The 21,405-nt window shown below is 27.9% G+C and overlaps 1 protein-coding gene and 1 non-coding gene across 3 annotated transcripts in view; both read left to right on the top strand.

The window, feature by feature from the left end:
* Window positions 1-1,189: 1,189 nt before the first annotated feature.
* Window positions 1,190-21,405, top strand: part of LOC122852050 (glutamate decarboxylase) — a 32,012-nt gene continuing 11,796 nt past the window's right edge. Inside the window, exons 1-8 of one of the 2 annotated variants that reach the window (XM_044151611.1) lie at window positions 1,190-1,374; window positions 2,068-2,155; window positions 2,328-2,418; window positions 4,838-5,074; window positions 10,872-11,188; window positions 12,240-12,491; window positions 12,683-12,750; window positions 16,108-16,186. In XM_044151611.1, coding sequence (XP_044007546.1) covers window positions 2,099-2,155; window positions 2,328-2,418; window positions 4,838-5,074; window positions 10,872-11,188; window positions 12,240-12,491; window positions 12,683-12,750; window positions 16,108-16,186 — 1,101 coding nt within the window. In that variant the 5' untranslated portion in view covers window positions 1,190-1,374; window positions 2,068-2,098. The remainder of the gene's footprint in view (window positions 1,375-2,067; window positions 2,156-2,327; window positions 2,419-4,837; window positions 5,075-10,871; window positions 11,189-12,239; window positions 12,492-12,682; window positions 12,751-16,107; window positions 16,187-21,405) is intronic. The other variant, XM_044151612.1, reaches the window with a different exon arrangement.
* Window positions 11,844-11,964, top strand: LOC122853583. The gene has a single exon (XR_006373922.1). It is a non-coding gene; the product is annotated as a 5S ribosomal RNA (ribosomal RNA).

Here is a 21,405-nt window from a genome sequence, read left to right as displayed (position 1 = left end):
GAATTATTATATCATCAACATAACTCTATACCTGACTTTATAGAACACATAATTTAAATCCATGTGAAGTACTTAAAAGTAATATTTAAAATCTTGCAGTGTGAAAAGACAAAATTTGTGAAATAATTTTATTTATTTTCGAACAATTTAAATTTATTCCATCACATTATTTTCATTAAATTGGTTATATTTCATTATAGAAAATATTTAAAAGTAGAGTTACAAGTCACGGGAACGTTGAAAAACAATTATTTATTTTTTTGATGATTGACGGTAAAAAAGAAAAATTGAAGAAAGACAATTAAGTCTATAGACGATTGCATATCGAGTTGACATCAACTATCTATTTAACAGAATAAAATAACTTCAAAAAATGAATTAACAAATAAAACTAGAAGAAAAGTAAACCAAACATTATAAGTGATCTATAATAAAAAATTCATTTCGATAGTTGTTTTCAAAATTCATATCTAGGGTTGTATGAATTTATTCAAACCTATAAATAATTCTATCATGATAATTAAACCATATATACGTATAGTAAAACAAAATGTTAATAATACCGATATAATTAATAATGACTTTTGAGACAAAATGTTCGAGTCATTTCAAATGATTTCTTTTCGATGACTAAACCATTTTTCCACGATTATATAAAATCTACAAAAATCAACGCTAAGCAACAAAATTCTAAAAATATCGAATTCATTTTTTTCATTAGTACTGTTTTATGACAAGCAAAATGATTGTAGACATTGCAACAACAATAATACCTCTTCAATTAATATATACAATTTTTAAAAATGAATATTCATCATATAATCAAAATGTTTAATTAATAATTAGTGTAAGATTTTAATAACATTTGGTTCACCACAAATACATTGGAGTCACCACACTTTGTATCCAAAAGTATTGTGCCCACTCAATTTACCAAGAAAATCCATCGGTATTCTTTCTTCCAACCTTTTTCCATCCCCATATTGCCATACGAATACCTTAACAAATCATCCCCAGTAATGTTAAACTAACTTGTGATTGGTTCAAGCTTTCCACGCCCGTATTCGTTATTCAACAAAATGCTTTTACTACCCCGCAAAATCCTACGTTCCCTAGACATCAGTATAACCACGCCCTCTCGCCCCCAACAATTCACCCCCGTTTCAGTGAAAACGGAAACTGGGTCAACCAGAGAAAAGCCCCAGCCAAGTTGGTCTGAGACTCGAGAGACAAACCTCGCAGTCCCGTGGAAACCACCCCGACGCCCGTCCGTCGTCACACACAATCATCCACCACCATTATTTTTGTCTGACTATTTCTAGTCATAACTACTAGCACCTTAAAATCGTAATAAGCTAAAGCAAATTTTATCAGGTAAGTTTCATTTAGTTCATCATAATTATATAAAGATTTTTATCACTCGATTATTTAATAAAAAATAAATAAATTGTTAATTTTTAATTATATTTTATATACAATAAATTAAAATAGTTGTATTAGAAATTTAATAATTATTCATAAATTATAGATTTCAACAAAATTTAATATAATTTTTTTCACAATTAATAATCAATTTCACAAATTTTTTTATTTCATTTGTTTACAATCCATTAAAACACATTTAGATATTTTATTTTAGATAATAATTGTCAAAAGTTAGACAATAGAAATTTTATAATTTCGCTGATTCAAACATTTTTTTTAATAACTTGTTTTCACACCCGTCTGGTTGACAATCGAGCTTGTGTATATCAGCTACATATAAATCAGTATCAAGGAAGTATACTCGTGACAATAATCTACTGATAATTATGATTTTTAAAATTATAATTTAATTCAAGTCAGTCTAATTACAATGCTATATTTTACGCGTTTATTTGTTCGTGTTTTTAATGGTAATATTTGGGATTCTATAATAGATAAAAAATATTCATATAAATGTATGTATATAAAATGGATATCGGTTGGTGGTCTCGCGATTGTCAAGTAGGAGATTGATAGGAGATTGGCTGATGAAAAAAAGAAGACAATAACGCACATTGTTGTTGTTAATGTTGACTGTTGTAGGGACTGTGACGTGGGGTCGAGAACAACAGACATGGACAATGTGCAAATGATCGGGACTAAAATCACCGCGATCAAGGATTACTTATATGTAAGGAGGTCATAGAATCCCAACCTCATTCATATTTTCATTTCATTATTATGATTTTTTCATTATTATTAGATTTATAATTTAATTAAAGTAACTATTAATTTTTTTCTTTTTTTTTAATAATTTTGAAAAAACTAAAAAAACAATTTCTTTTATTATATAAATATTTCAGAACTTTGCAAGGACGCACTCACCAACCAGACTAATGAGTTCCGAGAATACATATGCCCTTAGCCGGGAACATTGCAATTTAAAATACTCTGGTAAGTTAAAATATTCATTTTTATATTAATTTTTAGGGATAATTAGTTTTTAAATAAATTAACATTATGAAATTTGATATTATTCAAACCTTAAATGAGATTTATATATTTTTTTTTGTGTTCATTTAATATTTAGCTTCGAATGCTGAAATTTAATATTTAAAAAATGAAAAAAATTTACCAATTTTTAACTTGTTTATATAACAAATTTCAATTGTTAATTTTCTATATTAAAATTTAAACAATATTTTATTTTGTGTTAATTTTAAAATTGAATGAAATAACTTTTAACATTTTTCTTATTCTCATTTTCATATCAACATTTATCTTGTGTTTACCCAAGTAAAAAAAATATATTTATTGGAAATATAAAACAAATTTAATTTATATTTAAAATATATGTGAATTAAATTTAATTAATGTTTTAAAAAATATAAATTTAATTTAATTTACATTTAATTTACATTTAATTCATATGTAATCTATATCTATACAAAAAGTAAATGTATTTTATATTTTTTCAAAACATAAAATAAATTTACTTAAAATTTTTTTTTTTTCGACATTGCAAAAAAAAAATTCGGATGTACTTCAAATTTAATTTATATTTTTCAAAAATATGAAATAAATTTACTTTTTGTATAGATATAGATTACATATGAATTAAATATAAATTACATGTAAATCAAATTTAATTTATATTTTTTAAAACATTAATCAAATTTAATTCACATATATTTTAAATATAAATTAAATTTATTTTATATTTCCAATAAATATATTTTTTTCACTTGGGTAAACAAAATAAATTTAAAAATATTAATTTAAAATTTAATTCGATCATAGATATAATACATTCAAATGCTTTTTATATGTATATATTATTATTTTAAAAAATTGTATAAAATTCAATCAATCACTAGTCCCCTCGCAGTAAATAAAGAAAATAATAAAGAAACAACAACAGCCTATTAAACCTCATTTCTTGTATATCGTCATTTTTTTGTCATTCATCTACGGAAGCCACAATATTGTCCTGATTTAGCTGCAAATGAGCCCAAGGGCCGTCGGATTGATGCTGGGGTGCATAATAATTGAGGATTTTGGCTTTCGCACTCAGTCTCAAGTTGACGACTGGCTAAAAAAAGATTACACACCACAAGGGGTATTTCCAAGCAACGGAAGGGTTTTTCAACACTTTGTCCCCTGATATTTTGATATTTACACTTTGGCAAGTGTTATACCATGATAACGCTCCCTTACTGATTTTAAAACATATTTAAATTAGTTTAAATCAATCATTGAATGTTTATTCGTGGCCCACACACGGGCTTTTTTTTTTTAATTTTAAAAAAATGTATATATATACACTTTCATATATCTATTATGAATTCACAAAAAAAAAATTATAAGTTTCTATACTAAATTTCTTCAATGAATAATCAAATAAGAAAAATATTATCGTGAGAATTTTGTTCTTTCATAATACAACCATTAATGTAAATACTAATTATTTAAAAAAAATATTTACTTAAGTTCAGCTAAAAAAATTCTATTAAATTTACATAATCTATATAACAGTCTAAAGTCATTGATAAATATTTTATCAATTGATTGAAAATATAAATAGTTTATTTTCAAATATGAATTCCTAAAAAAATTATCTGATAATTCAAAGAAAAAAAAAAATCTATCAACTTATTATATCTTGAAAAGATAAAAAATTCTTGTAAGATAAAAAAATAGAGCCTTGTTTATGGATGATAAAAATAATTTTCGAGGCAACTGAATACCTTGGAGAATTGAATTATGATAGAGGAAAAAAAAAAAAAAGATAAAATCCCTGAAGGCAAGTTCCTTGAAATGATGGTGGTTGCTTATCCGTCGGATCGCGGTAATGGAAAAGAGACTAGATTTCATAAAGAGAAGAGATAAAAGGGGGACTTTGTAAAAAAAACTGTTGGAAAATACGACAGATACTTTATAGTTTCTGTGCAAAAAAAAAGACAACTTAATCTACGAAGGATTTTCTCAAGAAATCAGACTTTATGGATCCAGCTTATTTTGTCAAACAAATGAACGTTTTGTCTTTTTTTTAATACATTTTTTTTATCATTCTTTATACTTGATAATTTTTTGTTGATTAAAAAAAAACAAGACTAGTTGTTAACTGAAATTCAACTTGAAGAGGACAATGATGAGATGATGGATGGTGTCATCCCACCAAACAAGTGAGAGTGTGTCAATTTAGGTCTATACTTTCAATTGTTTGATGAGGTGAAATCATTTCAATATTCATACCCATTAATAAAAAAATAACAAAAACAACAAAAACCATTGTTAAATAAAATTTGGACAATATTATGTTAACAAAATCATAATTAATTACAATTAATTTGCTGTCTTATTAATTTTTCAGACATACTCCCTCAAAATGTTGAGGGTTATCCAGCAACGAAAGAATTTTTGATGAAAGTCGTTGATATTTTGCTTGATTTTATTAAATCTTCCAATGACCGAGATTCAAAAATACTTGAATTTCATCATCCAGCTGACATGTTGCAGCTTCTTGATTTGGAAATTCCCGATAGTGGAGTTACACTGCAACAACTTTTGTTGGATTGCTCAACGACTCTTAAATATCAAGTGAAAACTGGTAAGTTTAAATTTTGTTTTACCATATAAATTATCATAAATTTATGTATATATTTACAAAATTTCAGACTTGTTTAAAAAAATACATATAAAGTAGATATATATAGTTGGTGATGATAAGCCACATAATTTCATATTCAATTTAGCATACGCCCGCCCGGGTTTGTAGATAAGGTGCCACCGGAGATAGCACCATCCCCCTTTACATACTTCGTCCCAAAGCCAAAACTATATCGAAACTGGAATATATATGAACGTGCATTAAAACTTGATAAATAGCTTATGGTAAAAAACATGACACCAGAAAAAAAAATGATTACAAGAGAGTAAAAAAATCAGCTATAAAAAAGTTATAACTTGATAAAACATACATGAACAAAAAAACGTTGAGTTGTAGATTTATTTATTTATTTTTTTCTGCACGTGTCATATAAATAGTGACACTTGTAAGATAAGAACCACTAGAATAAAACGCACTTTACATTGTGTAGTTTATTTGAGAAAAAAAGAAGAGATTAAAAAAGTCCATAAATACAAATTTAGAATTGAATATAACTGAATTTTTTTATTGTTTATAATTCAGAATTTAAAAAATGTATTATCAAATGTATTTTTATTTATACAGGTACAAAATATTGAATATATGTCTTAAAACAAATAGAGTATATAGTATGATGCGTATATCCGGTAAATGAATTTTTTTTGTTTTTTTTTTCTCTGCTACAATCTTGTTTTAGCCATTGAGTGAAGAGCTATACTACAATTGTAATTCAATATTTCTCATACAAGTCGGAAACCAACCGCAGATCCCCCGACGGTGACTGATAACTCAACGCAAGATTCGATTATCAATGTTTCAATGGGATACTAATGCACAATACCGTCAGCTAAAACATCTCATACAAAATACAAAAGATACTTGCTTAGAATACCGAATAAAATAACGAATTGAATTTTTTTACTTTCATTGGCACATTGATTCTGATATGATATGTAAATACATGACATAGGGGAATGTTTGTATGAAAAATCAAAATGATACCAACAAAAACTCGTTATTAGATTATATAGCCCTAAATTTTCAACACCCTTTGCTTCTTTCATGTTTAGTTTGACTGCATGTTGCAGCAATGAAGGGGGCTTGATATATATAATATTACAGATATTTATTTTATTTTTTTCTTATCCTTTTGGCTGCCTGTAACTGACTTATTCTATTTTTTTTTTTTTTTTTAAAGAGACTGAAAACGAATACGAGGGTTAGTTATGAAAATGATGACCAGAGGTTGTGGTGAGGACAATAAGGGGTGATAAGGGTGATTGGCAACGTCTGTAACCGGTGACAAAAAACACAATATATCTGATAAGGGGCACTTTTTTTGATTGATGTTTCTCATATAAATCAAGGAAATTGAATAAAATATTAAATATTTTTATAAAAAAAATTAAATTTTTATTTTAAAATAAATGTAGAAATCTCAGTTAATTTTTTTTGACAAATGGCAATATCAAAAGTTTTTTCTTTACTTTAAAAACATTACATTTTATTTTAAATATTTGATTTTTATTTCAACTATATATCGAAGAAAAAAAATATATATACATAAAAAATGTATAGAAAAAGTTTTAAAATCTCCGCAACAAAATTTATCAAACAATTGTGAAAACATTGAAAAAAAAATAAAATAAAATAAAGTACCACTTGCAATACTCGAGGGTATAGCCCTACTTTTACTTATAGAATAGAGCAAATTCAATGGAATTGGTGTAATTAAGAGGCATTTCTACACGATTTCCTCCCTGTCCGCTTGGACCCAAGACTAGGTAAAGTCTGATGAAACAGTAAATAGGGGCGAGGGAGATATACAAGGGATTCTAGTCCTCTGAATTGTGTTCTGTTTTCTCTCCCTAACTTTTTTTTTGTTTTTTTACCATCGCACATGATATGACTGGCATAGAATGTATTTTGACATTACATTTTTGTCTTCGTATACTCTCCGATCCCTTTTTGGCTACCTATAAACAACATCCACTGTAGTGGTGGAATTTAAATTGGCATCCAAATTCCATGTGCGTCTTTATGTCTAGAATTCGTCGATATTTTAACGACGACATGAAAATACTAAAAGCCACCCTTCTAAATTCTTTCAACGATTTTAATTTTCGTTTTGTTCATTTTTTTTCTTTTTTCAAATTTCAATATATAGATAGAAAAATACAATTTCAATTTTATAGACATTTTAATACTTGTATTCATTTTATTTACTTTTAAAACTTGACTTTTAAATTATTTTATAAATCAAATAAACAGCAATTTAACTTTTATTTGTTATTTTTTTATAATATATTTATTACAAATTTTTGGTGGGTAAATAAATTATTTTCTCGTTTTGTTTATTCCTTCAAAGAAACAAGCAATATCAAAAATATTTTTTCAAGTATATATGATTAATGGTGAGGTATTACAGTTGAGCCTGGGTTACACACTTCTCTTCATACAAATCCTGAGCCCCCTAATTTATCATAAAACTGCTTAGACTGCCTGCAACAGCTAACTTTAACGTTACTCTCTCCCTCAAACAGTCACATATATAAACTCTTATATATCATTTTGGTATTTACAATAGTCTCAAGGGTAAGCTTAACTCAAATTAGTCGGATAAATTACCCTGCTAAATCAATGACTCAATAAAATACATTATATATATTATTTCATTTTGTATCAATATACTTGTATATACAATAGAGTTAAAAAATATTTTTATCAACTGACAGTTTAGATAAGAAAATTTAAAATGTAAATATCAATTTTCTAACATTTTTAAGTGTTAAATTAATATTTCCCCCGAATGTTAAATGAATACTTCTACATTTTCTTTGTTTAAACATTTTTCTTTTTACTATACACGGAGAGAAAATAGAAATCCGCAGCAAACAATGCTGTAGAGTATCAAACAAATTTTACTGTAGCCTACTGGAAATTGAGAAGTTGCGTGGGGAGGCCACCAGGATCGACTAGAATTTCCTACTACACTTCAGTAATTTTAATCAAAACAAAACAAAAAGCTAAATAAAACTTTATTGTTTAAACATTAAAATAAAAATGTAACGTGTTTATGAATTTTTAAAAAATAAACTATTTTATAATTTTCATGTGTTTCACCGCATTTTTATTTAGATTCATGAATAAAATAAAAACAATAAACTACCACTACAGTAATATATGCTGCGGATTTCTCTCCGTGTATTAATTTTGAGCTGCTAAATTTTGAGCCAAGTTAAAAACATTCGAAAAATCTTAAATTCTATATTTTGTTTTTCCCACTGTGTAGATAAATGATATTTAGAAAAATTTGTCTCGAATCATTTGGTCCATTTGTTTTGATAGTAAAATTTAAAAATAAAAATAAAAACGATTACCATTCGTCACACGAATATATATGGGTTTTGAGAGCCTCTGCAAACAATCTAGTCGTTCAGCGACGCGTGTGACGCGCAAAATGCGGGCTCTTTGGATCATCAACCCTCAACTACAAACCCTGCACCCTGTCCAATCCGGTAGCATTTCTCCAAGCGCACCAAAAAGAAACTGATGTAAAAAAAAAAAGAAAGAAAATAAGCAAGAGCAAGCAATACAATCAACCCCTAGTGAAAATTGGACCGGATGCGTGCCTGGAGTCACTGACCAAAATAATTGCAGATATAATGTGCGACAAACTCTTCTTGAATAAAATATATATATACACCATGTTGATGATTTTGGATTGTCCAGTGGGGTGCAGGATATCCTGATACGCACTCCACTTGTTCTAAATTTGATTTTATATATCACATACATCTGATCCTTTGAAGAAACAATTTTTTTTCCAATAAAATATATCATTGCTGTGTTGGATAATAGGATTTTGAAAATGAAAAAATAAATAGTTGAGTGTTTGATGTATTGAAAAAAAAGCAATACCATATCAAAAAGCAAAATATTTTTTTTCCTCGAACGAAATAAATATACAGTTGATATGTATGATAAAAAAATGTGGAATATTTGCAATTTCGTTCAATACTATTCGAAAGTATTTTTATGAAAACTAGTTGATTGATCGATGATTATTAATAGTGAACTAGAGTAGAATGCATAACAAAAATTCTGTATACAATGGTCTAAAATAAATACGCTGACTCGGAAAATCATCCTGATAGCTATTTGTTTTTTTTATGTAACACAACAGGTGCATAAGCTTCTGCAACAATGCAGGTATAGCGATTGAGATATACTTCAGCTCGCATTTTGGCGGACAATGTTTTTTACTTTATGTAGAGAGTCCAAAAAATCTGCTTGAAAAGATTGCAAAAATATTTTTTTAATTTTTATTTAATGATATACCAACAAGAGAAACTACTATAGATTTATTTAGATTGTGTAAACAGTATAGCAAAGTGATACAAAAAACAGCTAAAGATGACACTTTTTTACTTGTTTATACCAAAGTATACGTGTTATTTTGAAAAAGCAAGTATTTTATATTATGAGAATAATTCTGCTCCAATAAATAAGGTCTTTGAAAAATAATATTGAGGTTAATGTTAAAACTGGGGGATCAGTATATTGGAAAAATGATCAAAAATCACCCAGTTGACTGCATCAATAGTTCTCTTACACTCGGCAAATCCCACATATTGCAATATAACTATATGAATGAAGAAAAAAATAATGGTGCTTATAGTCAGCCCTTGCAATTTTATATATACGTCAAGGCAACGTACATACGTCAATCAAGCTGGTAATTCTTCGTAGATTAAAATGCTTTGTATACGTCTATCTTGTGTTTTTTCACAGCTGATGTGCTCTTTAAGATTAACGTCGTGGAAATTGGAATAAAAAATAAATAGAAAATCATCAGGAGTATATATAGTTTTTTTTTTATGATAACGTCAATTTCAACGATACGTTGATGGCCTGATCATAACAAAAATAAAGACTATGTATAGTAATTGATAAATTTAGTAACATCATATAGCTAAACTAAAAAAACACATAAATTTATTTTTGTCAAAAAATAAAGCAATGGTATTATCAGATTACATGCAGTCACATCACGTTAATTGAAAACTTTTCAGGGAAGTAGTTGCACCGAACCATATTACACCCTTTCCTTTGGGTAGGTGTACAACGCGGGGTAGAGCCATCAAGCAGAGGCATTAAGCTTAATCCAAGTGCGATGTTCAGTCAGCCGAATGACAACATACTCAGCTGAAACAGGGCTTAGAGCTCTTTTCGTTTTTCATCTTTAACCTTTTACCCCTATCTACATGACGTAAACCCTGTCTCCCCTCTTGTATTTTTACTTTTTATCCCCTACTGTAAGATCTTACATTAACGTTTTTATTATAACACATCAAAAACACTCGTTGATATGACTGCGTCATGCTGAGATAATTATTCTCTGTGTCAGAATCAATTAATTGTCAGCAGTCAAAAAGAGATTTATTGATAAATCTGTACATGATCGTTGGTTAAATGAATGTGACTTTATAATTTATGATTATATAATTTTGATATATATATCGACAATATATCATATCATATAATATCATATAATATAATAATATAATATAATATAATATCATATAATATAATATCATATAATATAATATCATATAATATAATATCATATAATATAATATCATATCATATATAATATAATATATAATATAATATAATATAATATCATATAATATCATATAATATATCAATATATCATATCATATAATATCATTTTTTATTTTTTTTTTATTTTCAGGTCATCCACATTTCTTTAATCAATTGTCATGTGGTCTGGACCTGGTTTCAATGGCTGGGGAATGGCTGACAGCTACTGCAAATACCAATATGTTTACATATGAAATTGCACCTGTTTTTATCTTGATGGAACATGTGGTCCTGCAAAAAATGAGAGAACTCATTGGATGGAACACAGGTGACTCAATTTTAGCACCAGGAGGATCCATTAGCAATCTCTATGCTTTTCTTGCAGCAAGACATAAAATGTTTCCACAATACAAAGAGCGTGGACTTGCTGCTGTTGGTGGACAGCTAGTAATGTTCACGTCAGACCAGGTAATATGTTTTGATCAATTTATTTTGTGTAAGTAAAAATTTTTGCAGGGTTTAAAAATTATATAGTGAAAAAAAGAAACAAAAATATATTAATCTACAAATTTTGAACATTAACATCTATATTATTGATAATGTTATAAATATTAATAATACCAAAAATTGATATTTTCATAATCGAATTTGTCAATGATAATTTGTTGTACTTCATTTCATTGTTTATTCATTTCTCATTTTTGATGCAAACAAAATTCTAAATGATAAATAATTAATTAAAAACTTGAATGATATCATTGTTTTTTTTTAAGTAGACAGAGAAAATAATTGTAATTAATTATAACACAAATTTTAAATAATGTTAAATAACACTAGTTAGAACGAAAAAAAAAAAAAAAAAAATGTGTGGTGTTGGATTCTCAAAATTACCGATTGATAAATCAAAATATTATATAAAAAAAAAGGCAAAAAATACTTTAAAACAATTATCACCAGCTTCTTTACACTTTTTTCCATGTCATTTGCATCGAGTAAAAACGAAAATTTGATTAGACTAGTTTAGATCTAACTATGATCGAATTTTTGTATTGGTTTATGCAATCAACCTGGTGAAAAGTGTTAAGAAGCTGGTCATAAATGGTTTGGAGTAACTGAATCTTCAGATAACGACCATATCACGATGAAAATACCAGTTCTCGTCCGATCACTGAAGTCAAGCAACGTTGAGCGTGGTTAGTACTTGGATGGGGGTGACCGCTTGGGAACACCACGTGTCGTTATCTTTTGCTTTTTTTTTTAAATATATTTTGATTTACCAATTAGTAATTTTAAATATTAAAAATTTATGCTACATTCGTCTATTTTTTTAATACAGTTTTTTCTTATGCTTGAGATGATTTCACAAGAGTTCGAAAAATTTCGTAGTTCTGAGAATATCACCAAAAGATTTTGACTGGCATTTAGATGGTCTACGTTTGTATGATGAAATACAGGCATAATATAAAATATAAAATTCACCGGACATATTTTAAATTTTATGTTTTTTATTGATTTTTAGTGTCATTATTCCGTCAAATCTTGTGCGTCAGTTTGTGGACTTGGCACTGACAACTGTGTAATGGTCCCAAGTGATGAACGTGGTCATATTATTCCTTCAAAACTGGAGGAACTTATTATTGAACGAAAAGGAAAAGGACACATTCCATTTTTTGTCAATGCAACTGCTGGCACAACAGTCATTGGTGCATTTGATCCAATTTCCGACATTGCTGATATTTGCGAAAAATATGGTCTCTGGCTTCACGTTGATGTAAGTTGAATGTCTTCTTAAATATTTATAATTATTTATCCATCTATAGTCAACAAATACTCACTCTAAACATTGTCGTTTATTCGAAGTAATTTTCAGTTTTTATTAAAGTTGCTAATTTCTAAAAAACTTTTTTTTTTAAATAAAGAAAAGAATTTTCACCATGTTTTTTTTTCATTTCTGTTTTTTAGGCGGCTTGGGGTGGTGGCCTGCTATTATCAAAAAAATATAGGCATCCCAGATTGACTGGTATCGAACGGTAAGTAAAATTTAAAAAAATATTATATAATCAAAAAAATATACATCAATATCAAATAATGTTAAAAAGCAATATGAATGAATGTCAATATTTAATAATGGAAATTATTTAACACTGAAAGAAAGGAAATAAAAAATATTACGATCATTATAAACAAATCTATCACACTCGTCATAAGATATGACCCTGTTAAATTTAGCACATGGTGAATATTTGCTTGAGTGAAACCCAAGAGTATTTTCCCAGAAAAAAAAAGCTACTCGGGGCGACTTAAGCCATCCAGTTTTATAGTTTATTGGAGCTTAGCTTGATGTAGTCCTTGGGCAAAAACACACTCAGTCACCAATAGCATCTTTCCAAAGCTTAACTTGATACCAAAATCAATACATTTAATGTTTTTTATTTTTCATTTTCCTTTCATGCAATTTTACATATCAATAGGTTTTGCGTGCTAACCAAATGGAATTTAGCAATAAAATCAGTGATTTACATACCTATATATATATATATGAAAAGCTATTATTATTTTTGCGTATCATGAAGCTTACAGTAAGTATATATATAGTTAGAAAAAAAATTTGTAAAATATATAGAGAAGTGAATGTTGAAATTTTAACAACATTAAATTAATTTTTGCCCTGAATGGTAAACTAATATTTTGACATTTATTTTTTTTATAAACACAAAAACGATTGTTAAAATAAAAATACAAATAAAACAAAAGTTGATTCAATTTTTGAATCAACATGAAAAAAAATCCCAAGTCAGCATTTTTTTAGATCTTATCTCAAATATTTAACATAAGTTTAAATTAAATGTTCATTTAAATTTTAAAAACAATACATGTCTTTTTTTAACACTTAAAAAATATTAAATTTTACATTATTTATACAAAGTATTTTTAAAAAGAACAAATAAAGAAAGATATTATTAAAACCTACAAATAAAAGATTGATTAACAAAGAAATTTTCATTTCAACATGAAGCTGTTTTTTTTTTTTTTCATCTTTTTTTTATACTCCCTCATAATATTCAGCTACACAGAGAGTGCCAGAATGCAAGTGTGAGGGGTAAAGAGAAGTGTATAAGGCCTCGTCTGCCAACATTCGGGGTGGCAAGATTAATTCTCGATTTGCATCCACAGCGCATCTGTTCGCTGTTTTTTATTCTTCTTTTTATATATATATTTCAATTCAAGTATTCTTCATTTCGACCCCTTATTTTATATTTTTTAAGAATAAAATTGACTGCAGGGTAATTTTCAAATGATGAGTCCCACGGGGGTATTTGCTGATAATTTTTTGTCAATGAATTGTAACACTATTATTTATTAGCTATTGATTTATTAGGAATATTATTATTTAAACAAAAAAAAATTGATAATAGTGAAAAACATTGATTTACCATTTTGTTGAATTGTTACACAAATTTACGTTTTATACATCTTCTCTATGAGTGTTTGATGAGCTGGAGGGCCTGTAATTAAACAATCCCCTATCTCCAACCATCATCACCAACACATCAAGCAACAATCCGTCACTAGGATAAACTTCACAACAGCTGGATCAGTTCCCTGGAGCACATTTAGCCAAAACAAGATTTTATACTCTTTGCTTTTACATTTGACAAGTGTACTATATTGAAAAAAAAAATACTCCAAACTGACGAGAGAGTGAACACTATCATCCTCTAAACTTGTCCTCGTTCTCATTTTCGTTTGCTTTCCGTACATTGCAATACTCAAAAAATAAGAGAAAAAAAATAACTGCGAACCCTTATTGTCTCTGTCGATATTCAACAATGCAAGATTGAACTCACTGAAGCAGCACAAAGAACGTCTTTTTTCACTTTGCTTTGTCACATATCTTTCATTATTTTTCCCCTTTTTTATATCATTTTTTTTTTTTTTTCATAACATCGCGATCAAGTCGAGAATAATTAGTAAAAAAGGCCAGTCAAATAATATAAATTCAGAGTAAAGTCAAGGTTTTTTCATTCTTTATTTTTTTTTTCTTAAACATATTTGACTCATCTATGGTTCAATTGTTCTCGAAAATAATGGATAAAAGTTTTCATTGAAATTTCGGAGGAAACTTCTTTTATAAAATTAATAATAATTTATCTGATTTATTTATCAAATAAAATAAGCTCTAATTATTTTTCTATTTTTGCATTTCATCCATTTAGTGGCTTGGATAATTAGCATCTAGAGTTGGAAGTAATTTATATGGTCGTCGGGTTTTGTTGGGTTTTGGGGTTGACACCTATTGCTCTGCCACGGATGTTAGAATGTATTATAGGGATAGAGGACAATTACAGTATATATATATATAAATGCCAAGCCCAGCTGTGAATCGCATTAATCAATCTCCAATGCACATTAACATTTTACTGCAATCGTTTTTTTTTTTAAGCTTTTAATTTTTTTTATAAACATATATAATACGATTAAAATTAATTTTCACTTGATCGGGCATATAATCCATCATTTCCTTTATTTTTTTATTCAATAAATTCAACAAAAAAAAACTGTATTTTTCAATTTAAATGACTAGTGATTTTTAAAAGTTTGATTAAATTTAAAAATATCAATGTCCTTTATAAATTACAAAACTTTTTATATCATAAAACTCAAAAAATTATAAAATCATTTTTAAATTTTTTTCTCGGTTAAAGTTATAATTGTTATTGAAACTATATAAAGTAGTTGGGTAAACATTGAATGACGTAGAAATGTAACTAATGGAGTGGTATCTGTGTGTGACATAAACTTACGATTTATACCACTTCAAGTCCAAAATGACCCTCTTTATTCGTATCAGCCGCAGAATGGACAAAATAAAAAGGGAGAATCTTCACCCCAAACATATTCTAACAGATTTAAGCATTGATGTCACTTACCGGGTATATCGATAGCTTTTGTCATTTGATTGATTTACAATGTGAAGAAAATCATATTCTACATAGGTGAAAGAAAAAAATATATAAATGACGATAAAAACCATTAGCTGCAATATTTAAAGATATATACACATTAACCAATATCGCGTATATTTTTTTTTATACGCCAAGTTTTCAAGTGGATTATTCAACGAGGGTGGAAAATCCAACCACAAGAGTTTTGCGGGTACACAGCCAGGCTAAATTCATTTCCACAGTTATATCTATATGTATTAATAAATCCCTTTTCTATTTAAATTGGCATCAGACTCAATGTGAATTGATGGAGTCTCAAAAAGTCCAAAACCCAAGGGACTATAAACCAGCTGAGTCTTCCCATGTATCTTTTACGATTAGCTGTCAAAATATATATACTGATTGATTTATCAAAATTTTATATTGTATTATTGTTTGCAGTGCTGATTCAGTTACTTGGAATCCTCATAAACTTATGGGTGCTTTACTACAGTGTTCGTCTATTCACTTCAAGGAAGATGTAAGTCAATTATTATAATTATAACTAATTGGGCAAAAAAATTATGTCAAAATTAATTTATGTATTTGTTGAGAGCTTGTGAATGATTTAGAAAATTGTTAAAACAACTGCATTATTAATAAAATCAAAAGATACAAGAGAAAAAAAATGTAAAAATAATAGTAATTTGACGTTTACATACATAAGTTTACATATAAATAAATCATTTTGGATTTAGATACAAAGTAATAGCTGTGTGTCTGTCACAATTTTGGCTTTTAGGAGCATTCAAAGTAAAGCAATGATGTTTATGAAAATAGTTACATTTTTGAGCTAGGTGCAGGGTAAATGCCTGGACAGGCGACTATTGGAATTTAATTAAAATGAGAGATAACATATGTTACCACGGCAAGGCTTTGTTGGAATGGAAGGCTGGCTTGCTGACAGAGGGTGCGATCCCCTCAGTTATTCTGGCACGCTGTAGTTATTGCTAACTCACCCCTGTCCCCTATACATATACGAGCCATCTTCTTACTCCCAATAGATATTAAAATTCCGCTTACAGCCGGCTGTTGCATGAGTAAAAAAAAAGAATTTGTTTTTTTTTAACCCAAAATCAAGGGGATACAATAAATTTTGACATTATTTTTTGTTTTTTATTTACAATTTTTTATTACACAGTTTGACAGGATTAAATTTTCAATTGAATCGATATTTCTCTTAAATTTTAGACTGTGCACAATGTCTATTTAATTATGGAGTTACAACAAAAAAAAAAAAAAAAAAAGTAGTTTCAGCTTGAATATAGTCAAACTGTCACTTGAAAAATGTAGAATTTTATATTTTTTTCTAACTGTCACAAACAAGAGTCACAAATTTCCATATTAATTGTAATTGTACTGTAGAATTTGTATATTATATACATTATAGGTAGGCAGGCCACCTAGAATGTGGGAGTTACAATATACAGCATGGTAGACACGATCATTATTTTGAAACCTAGATGAGTCAGTCGCCATTTTAAAATTTTCATTGCATAATAAAATAGTTAGAGCGCATGTCTTGCCAGGTTGCTCCTATATCGACCAAAAACTTCATCAGATGCGCAATGCTTGTACCCTTTTTCTCTCTTTTACGTAAATGCAAATTGACTCGATAATAATTCATCCCTGGAGTGCTTGTAATTATTATAAATTTTAATATCTATTTAAATCAATTTTATAGAATTTATTAGTATTAGTTCAAGCTCAAGTTATGCTCTACGATTAATTTTAGTTTTTTGATTAAGCAATAAATTTTGCGAATTAATTTTTATGTTACAATCACATCTTTTAGAATTGTCCACACTTGATTGCATCAAAACAAAACTTGAATGAATGGATTTTTCCGTGGGGGTCATTCCTTATTTTTCCTCAAAGTTTTAATAAATTGTAGTTGACTTGGTGCCTTGGTCATATTATGTATACGTATGAATGTGTCCCCTGGTTGGAAAAATCTCTTCAGATGTTTCCAGAATTTGTACGGTTTTCTACGCAATTGAAACTTCCGGAGATATTTTTTCCGGAGTTTTTTCGGATTTTTTTGAAAAAAAGTTCTCTATTTATGTTTTCTATGTAGTCTCTTATTTCTTGTTTTTTTTTATTCATTTTTACATTTTTAGTCAGTTGGTTTTTTGACGAGAAAGTTCCGGAAAAAATTCGGAGATATATATTATGATTCTAATCTAGAGATTTCTCCGTAAATATCTCGGTAATTCTTTTATAAGAAAACTCTATCTTAATTACGTAGAAATCTGGAGAAACCCGGAGAAAATCAGGAGAGATATTTTCCAACAGGGTCACCATAAAATTTGTCATTAAACTTTCTGACACTGGTGATAACTTATTTATAGTTTGCGCACTGCAACAATTCCCAGATATATTTTTCGAAAAATGTAAAAAGGAAAAATAAATTCATTAATTATTTTCACTGTACATACAGAAGAGTGGCTCAAAATGGTCATGGTGCCCAAAATGTTTTAATGACTTTTCATCATACTTGATCTACCTTTGCAACAAAAATAAATGACATGTCAAATAATTTAAGTTTATGTTTGGTTTAGCTTGTTCGGGCTTTTGTTTTTTTCTTAAATGGCGTCTAGTAATTTATTTATCATTAACCCAACAGTACACTATGACTATTTACAGGATTAAATTACTCAATTTCTATCTTATACACTCAGAGAAGGATAAGTTAACAGTTAACATACCAATATGTTTACATTAAACATACAAAAGTTTAATGTTAAGATATATATATTAACAATAAACATAGATATCTTAACTGTTAACATACGTACACTGAAAAAAAAAACTTCTGTCAGATAGAAGTTTTCTTCTTGCAAAAAAATGGATTTGGATTAAGAAAAAGTTGATTTGGATTGAGACAAAGACTTCTTAATCCAAATCATAAAAAACTTCTTGAATCATGAAAAAAACGTCTTGGATCAAAACAAATTGTTCATGTTTTTAGAAATATACTTCTTGGATTATGAACAAATGCGTCTTGGACCGAGACAAACTGTTCATGTTTTTAGAAGTATACTTCTTGGATTATGGATAAATGTGTCTTGGATCGAGACGAACTGTTCATGTTTTTAGAAGTATGCTTCTTGGATTATGGATAAATGTGTCTTGGACCGAGACAAACTGTTCATGTTTTTAGAAGTATGCTTCTTGGTTCAAGGCAATATTGTTTTTATTTATGAACATTTATTCTCAATAGGATTGAAAATAAAAAAAATAAAAAAAATTTTTCAATTACAAACTTGTAATTTGTAATTTTTTTTTTCCTGCAATTTTTATTTTATAATTTTTTTTCCTACAATTTTTTTTTTTTTTTACCTAACGCGGGACCCGAACCTATGACCGTAAAACCTATCTAATCTAAACCTGTGCCTTAGCTCGCTTAACCACGGGCGCGATATGGAAACGGGAAGTTATTTGTATTACTTTAGTGACAAGATATTTTTTTTTTTTTAAATTTATTACATGAACAAATGAACTAAAACTACCACGTATCTCGGTTCAATATGTCTTGAACCGAGACACTTTTGTTCATAATCCAAGAAGCATACTTCTAAAAACATGAACAGTTTGTCTCGGTCCAAGACACATTTATCCATAATCCAAGAAGCATACTTCTAAAAACATGAACAGTTCGTCTCGATCCAAGACACATTTATCCATAATCCAAGAAGTATACTTCTAAAAACATGAACAGTTTGTCTCGGTCCAAGACGCATTTGTTCATAATCCAAGAAGTATACTTCTAAAAACATGAACAATTTGTTTTGAACCAAGACGTTTTTTTCATGATTCAAGAAGTTTTTTATGATTTGGATTAAGAAGTCTTTGTCTCAATCCAAATCAACTTTTTCTTAATCCAAATCCATTTTTTTGCAAGAAGAAAACTTCTATTATTAAGAACTTTTTGTCTTAAAAATAGAAAAAATTTTTTTCAGTGTATGTTTATAGTTAACATACGTATCTTTACGCGGCCAAATATTTTGATGCGCCAGTCTACTTCTTGTCATCTTTTTTTTTTTTGACATTATATTGTGATACTATTCTAATTGTAATATAATATAATATATGTACTCGTGTTGTCATAAATTTATTTAAATTTAGTTTTTTTGTAAATTCATTCTTAATTTTACATTCAATTTTCATATTTACATACGTAAATGTCTTCAACTATCAGCCTAACCTTCAAATTGTGTCATTTACAGATATCTTAATATAGTTAACATACGCATATTAACTATTAAGATACGTATGTTTAATGTTAATATATATATCTTTGATGTAAACTTATCAGCCACCACCCATTTTAACATGGCATATGTTAACATTAAACAGGATATGTTAACTGTTAACATATCCTTCTCTGTGTATATAACTATTTACCCTTAAGGTAATTTATACTAATAATATGTGAATTATCTCTCTTATATTTTAATTCAGATATTGTTAATTATTTACATTTCATTTCGAAATTTACCTTGTTTCTAATTTAATTTTATATCTGGATTTTGAAGTGAGATTTTTATATTTAATTTTACATTTTAAAAGTTTAGAGTTTGTTTTGAATTATAATTTTAATTTTTTAATTTTGGATCTTAATATTACTATCAAAATTTTTTATTGTGTTAGATTATGTTTTGAGTCTGAAATATATTTTAACAGGTATATTATTGATTTGCTATGATTTTTACTATTGTTTTGATACGTAGATTTTTAGAGTTTTTAATAAAGTAGTAATAATAGATAAAGCCGTAAATTTTAAATCTCAGAAGTTGAAAACGGATTTAGGTGTATTTCACACTAAGAAAAAAAGAGTTATTTTCACGTGCTGATCACGTTTGAACAGATGTTATGTGATGTGATGTAAATATTTCCACAATTTTTTTATTAGAAAACTCTATTTGCAGAAGTCTCAATTACAAAGAAATACGGAGAGTTTTTTTCCAGGGACCTCCCAAACAAGTTTTTTCAACAATGTTTTATCACTCAAAATAAACCCAAACTGTGTATGTGTTTGTCTTTATTTTTTTCCTCTTCTATTTTCTTAAAAATGTCATCGTTTAACTCAGAAAAAGTAAAAGCATAATTATAATGATACTTAAATGTGGGAGTTACAATATATAGCATGATATAAACACGATCATTATTTTGAAACCTAGATGAGTCAGTCGCCATTTTTAAATTTTCATTGCATAATAAAATACTTCCCGGGATAAAAATTTCAAGTACGAAAAAAGTCTTTAGGACTGAGTAAGTATGGAAAAAGTATTGAGAGTATGGAAAAAGACCTGAAGCAATTTAAAGACAAAAGTATTATTTTAAACAAAGCTCTTAATTTTGGTCTGGAAGAAGTTCTGATATTCAGAAATCAGGAGACGGTATTTTTTTTGTCAAGGTCTTCAAATTTGGTGTGAAACAAGTATTTGAATTAAAGACTTTTGTCTGGATACGTTGTGAACACTGAAAAGTACCAAAACGCAGTCTTGAAATTCCGTACCTTTTTGAAGTAACTTATTCCAAAAATCTTATTTTTCTAGACTTTTTCAAGACTTTTGAAGAGTCCAGAAAAAGTAGTTATTTTGGCAACCATCTGCAGGATTGGTCTTATTTCGAAGTCGTATTTTTCAAGAATTTTTCCGTACCTAAAATTTTTATCCCGGGTTAGAGCGCATGTCT

The sequence above is a fragment of the Aphidius gifuensis genome, linkage group LG3 (assembly GCF_014905175.1).
Source record: "Aphidius gifuensis isolate YNYX2018 linkage group LG3, ASM1490517v1, whole genome shotgun sequence".
Lineage (NCBI taxonomy): Eukaryota > Metazoa > Arthropoda > Insecta > Hymenoptera > Braconidae > Aphidius > Aphidius gifuensis.
This window is presented reverse-complemented; position numbering and strand designations above follow the sequence as displayed.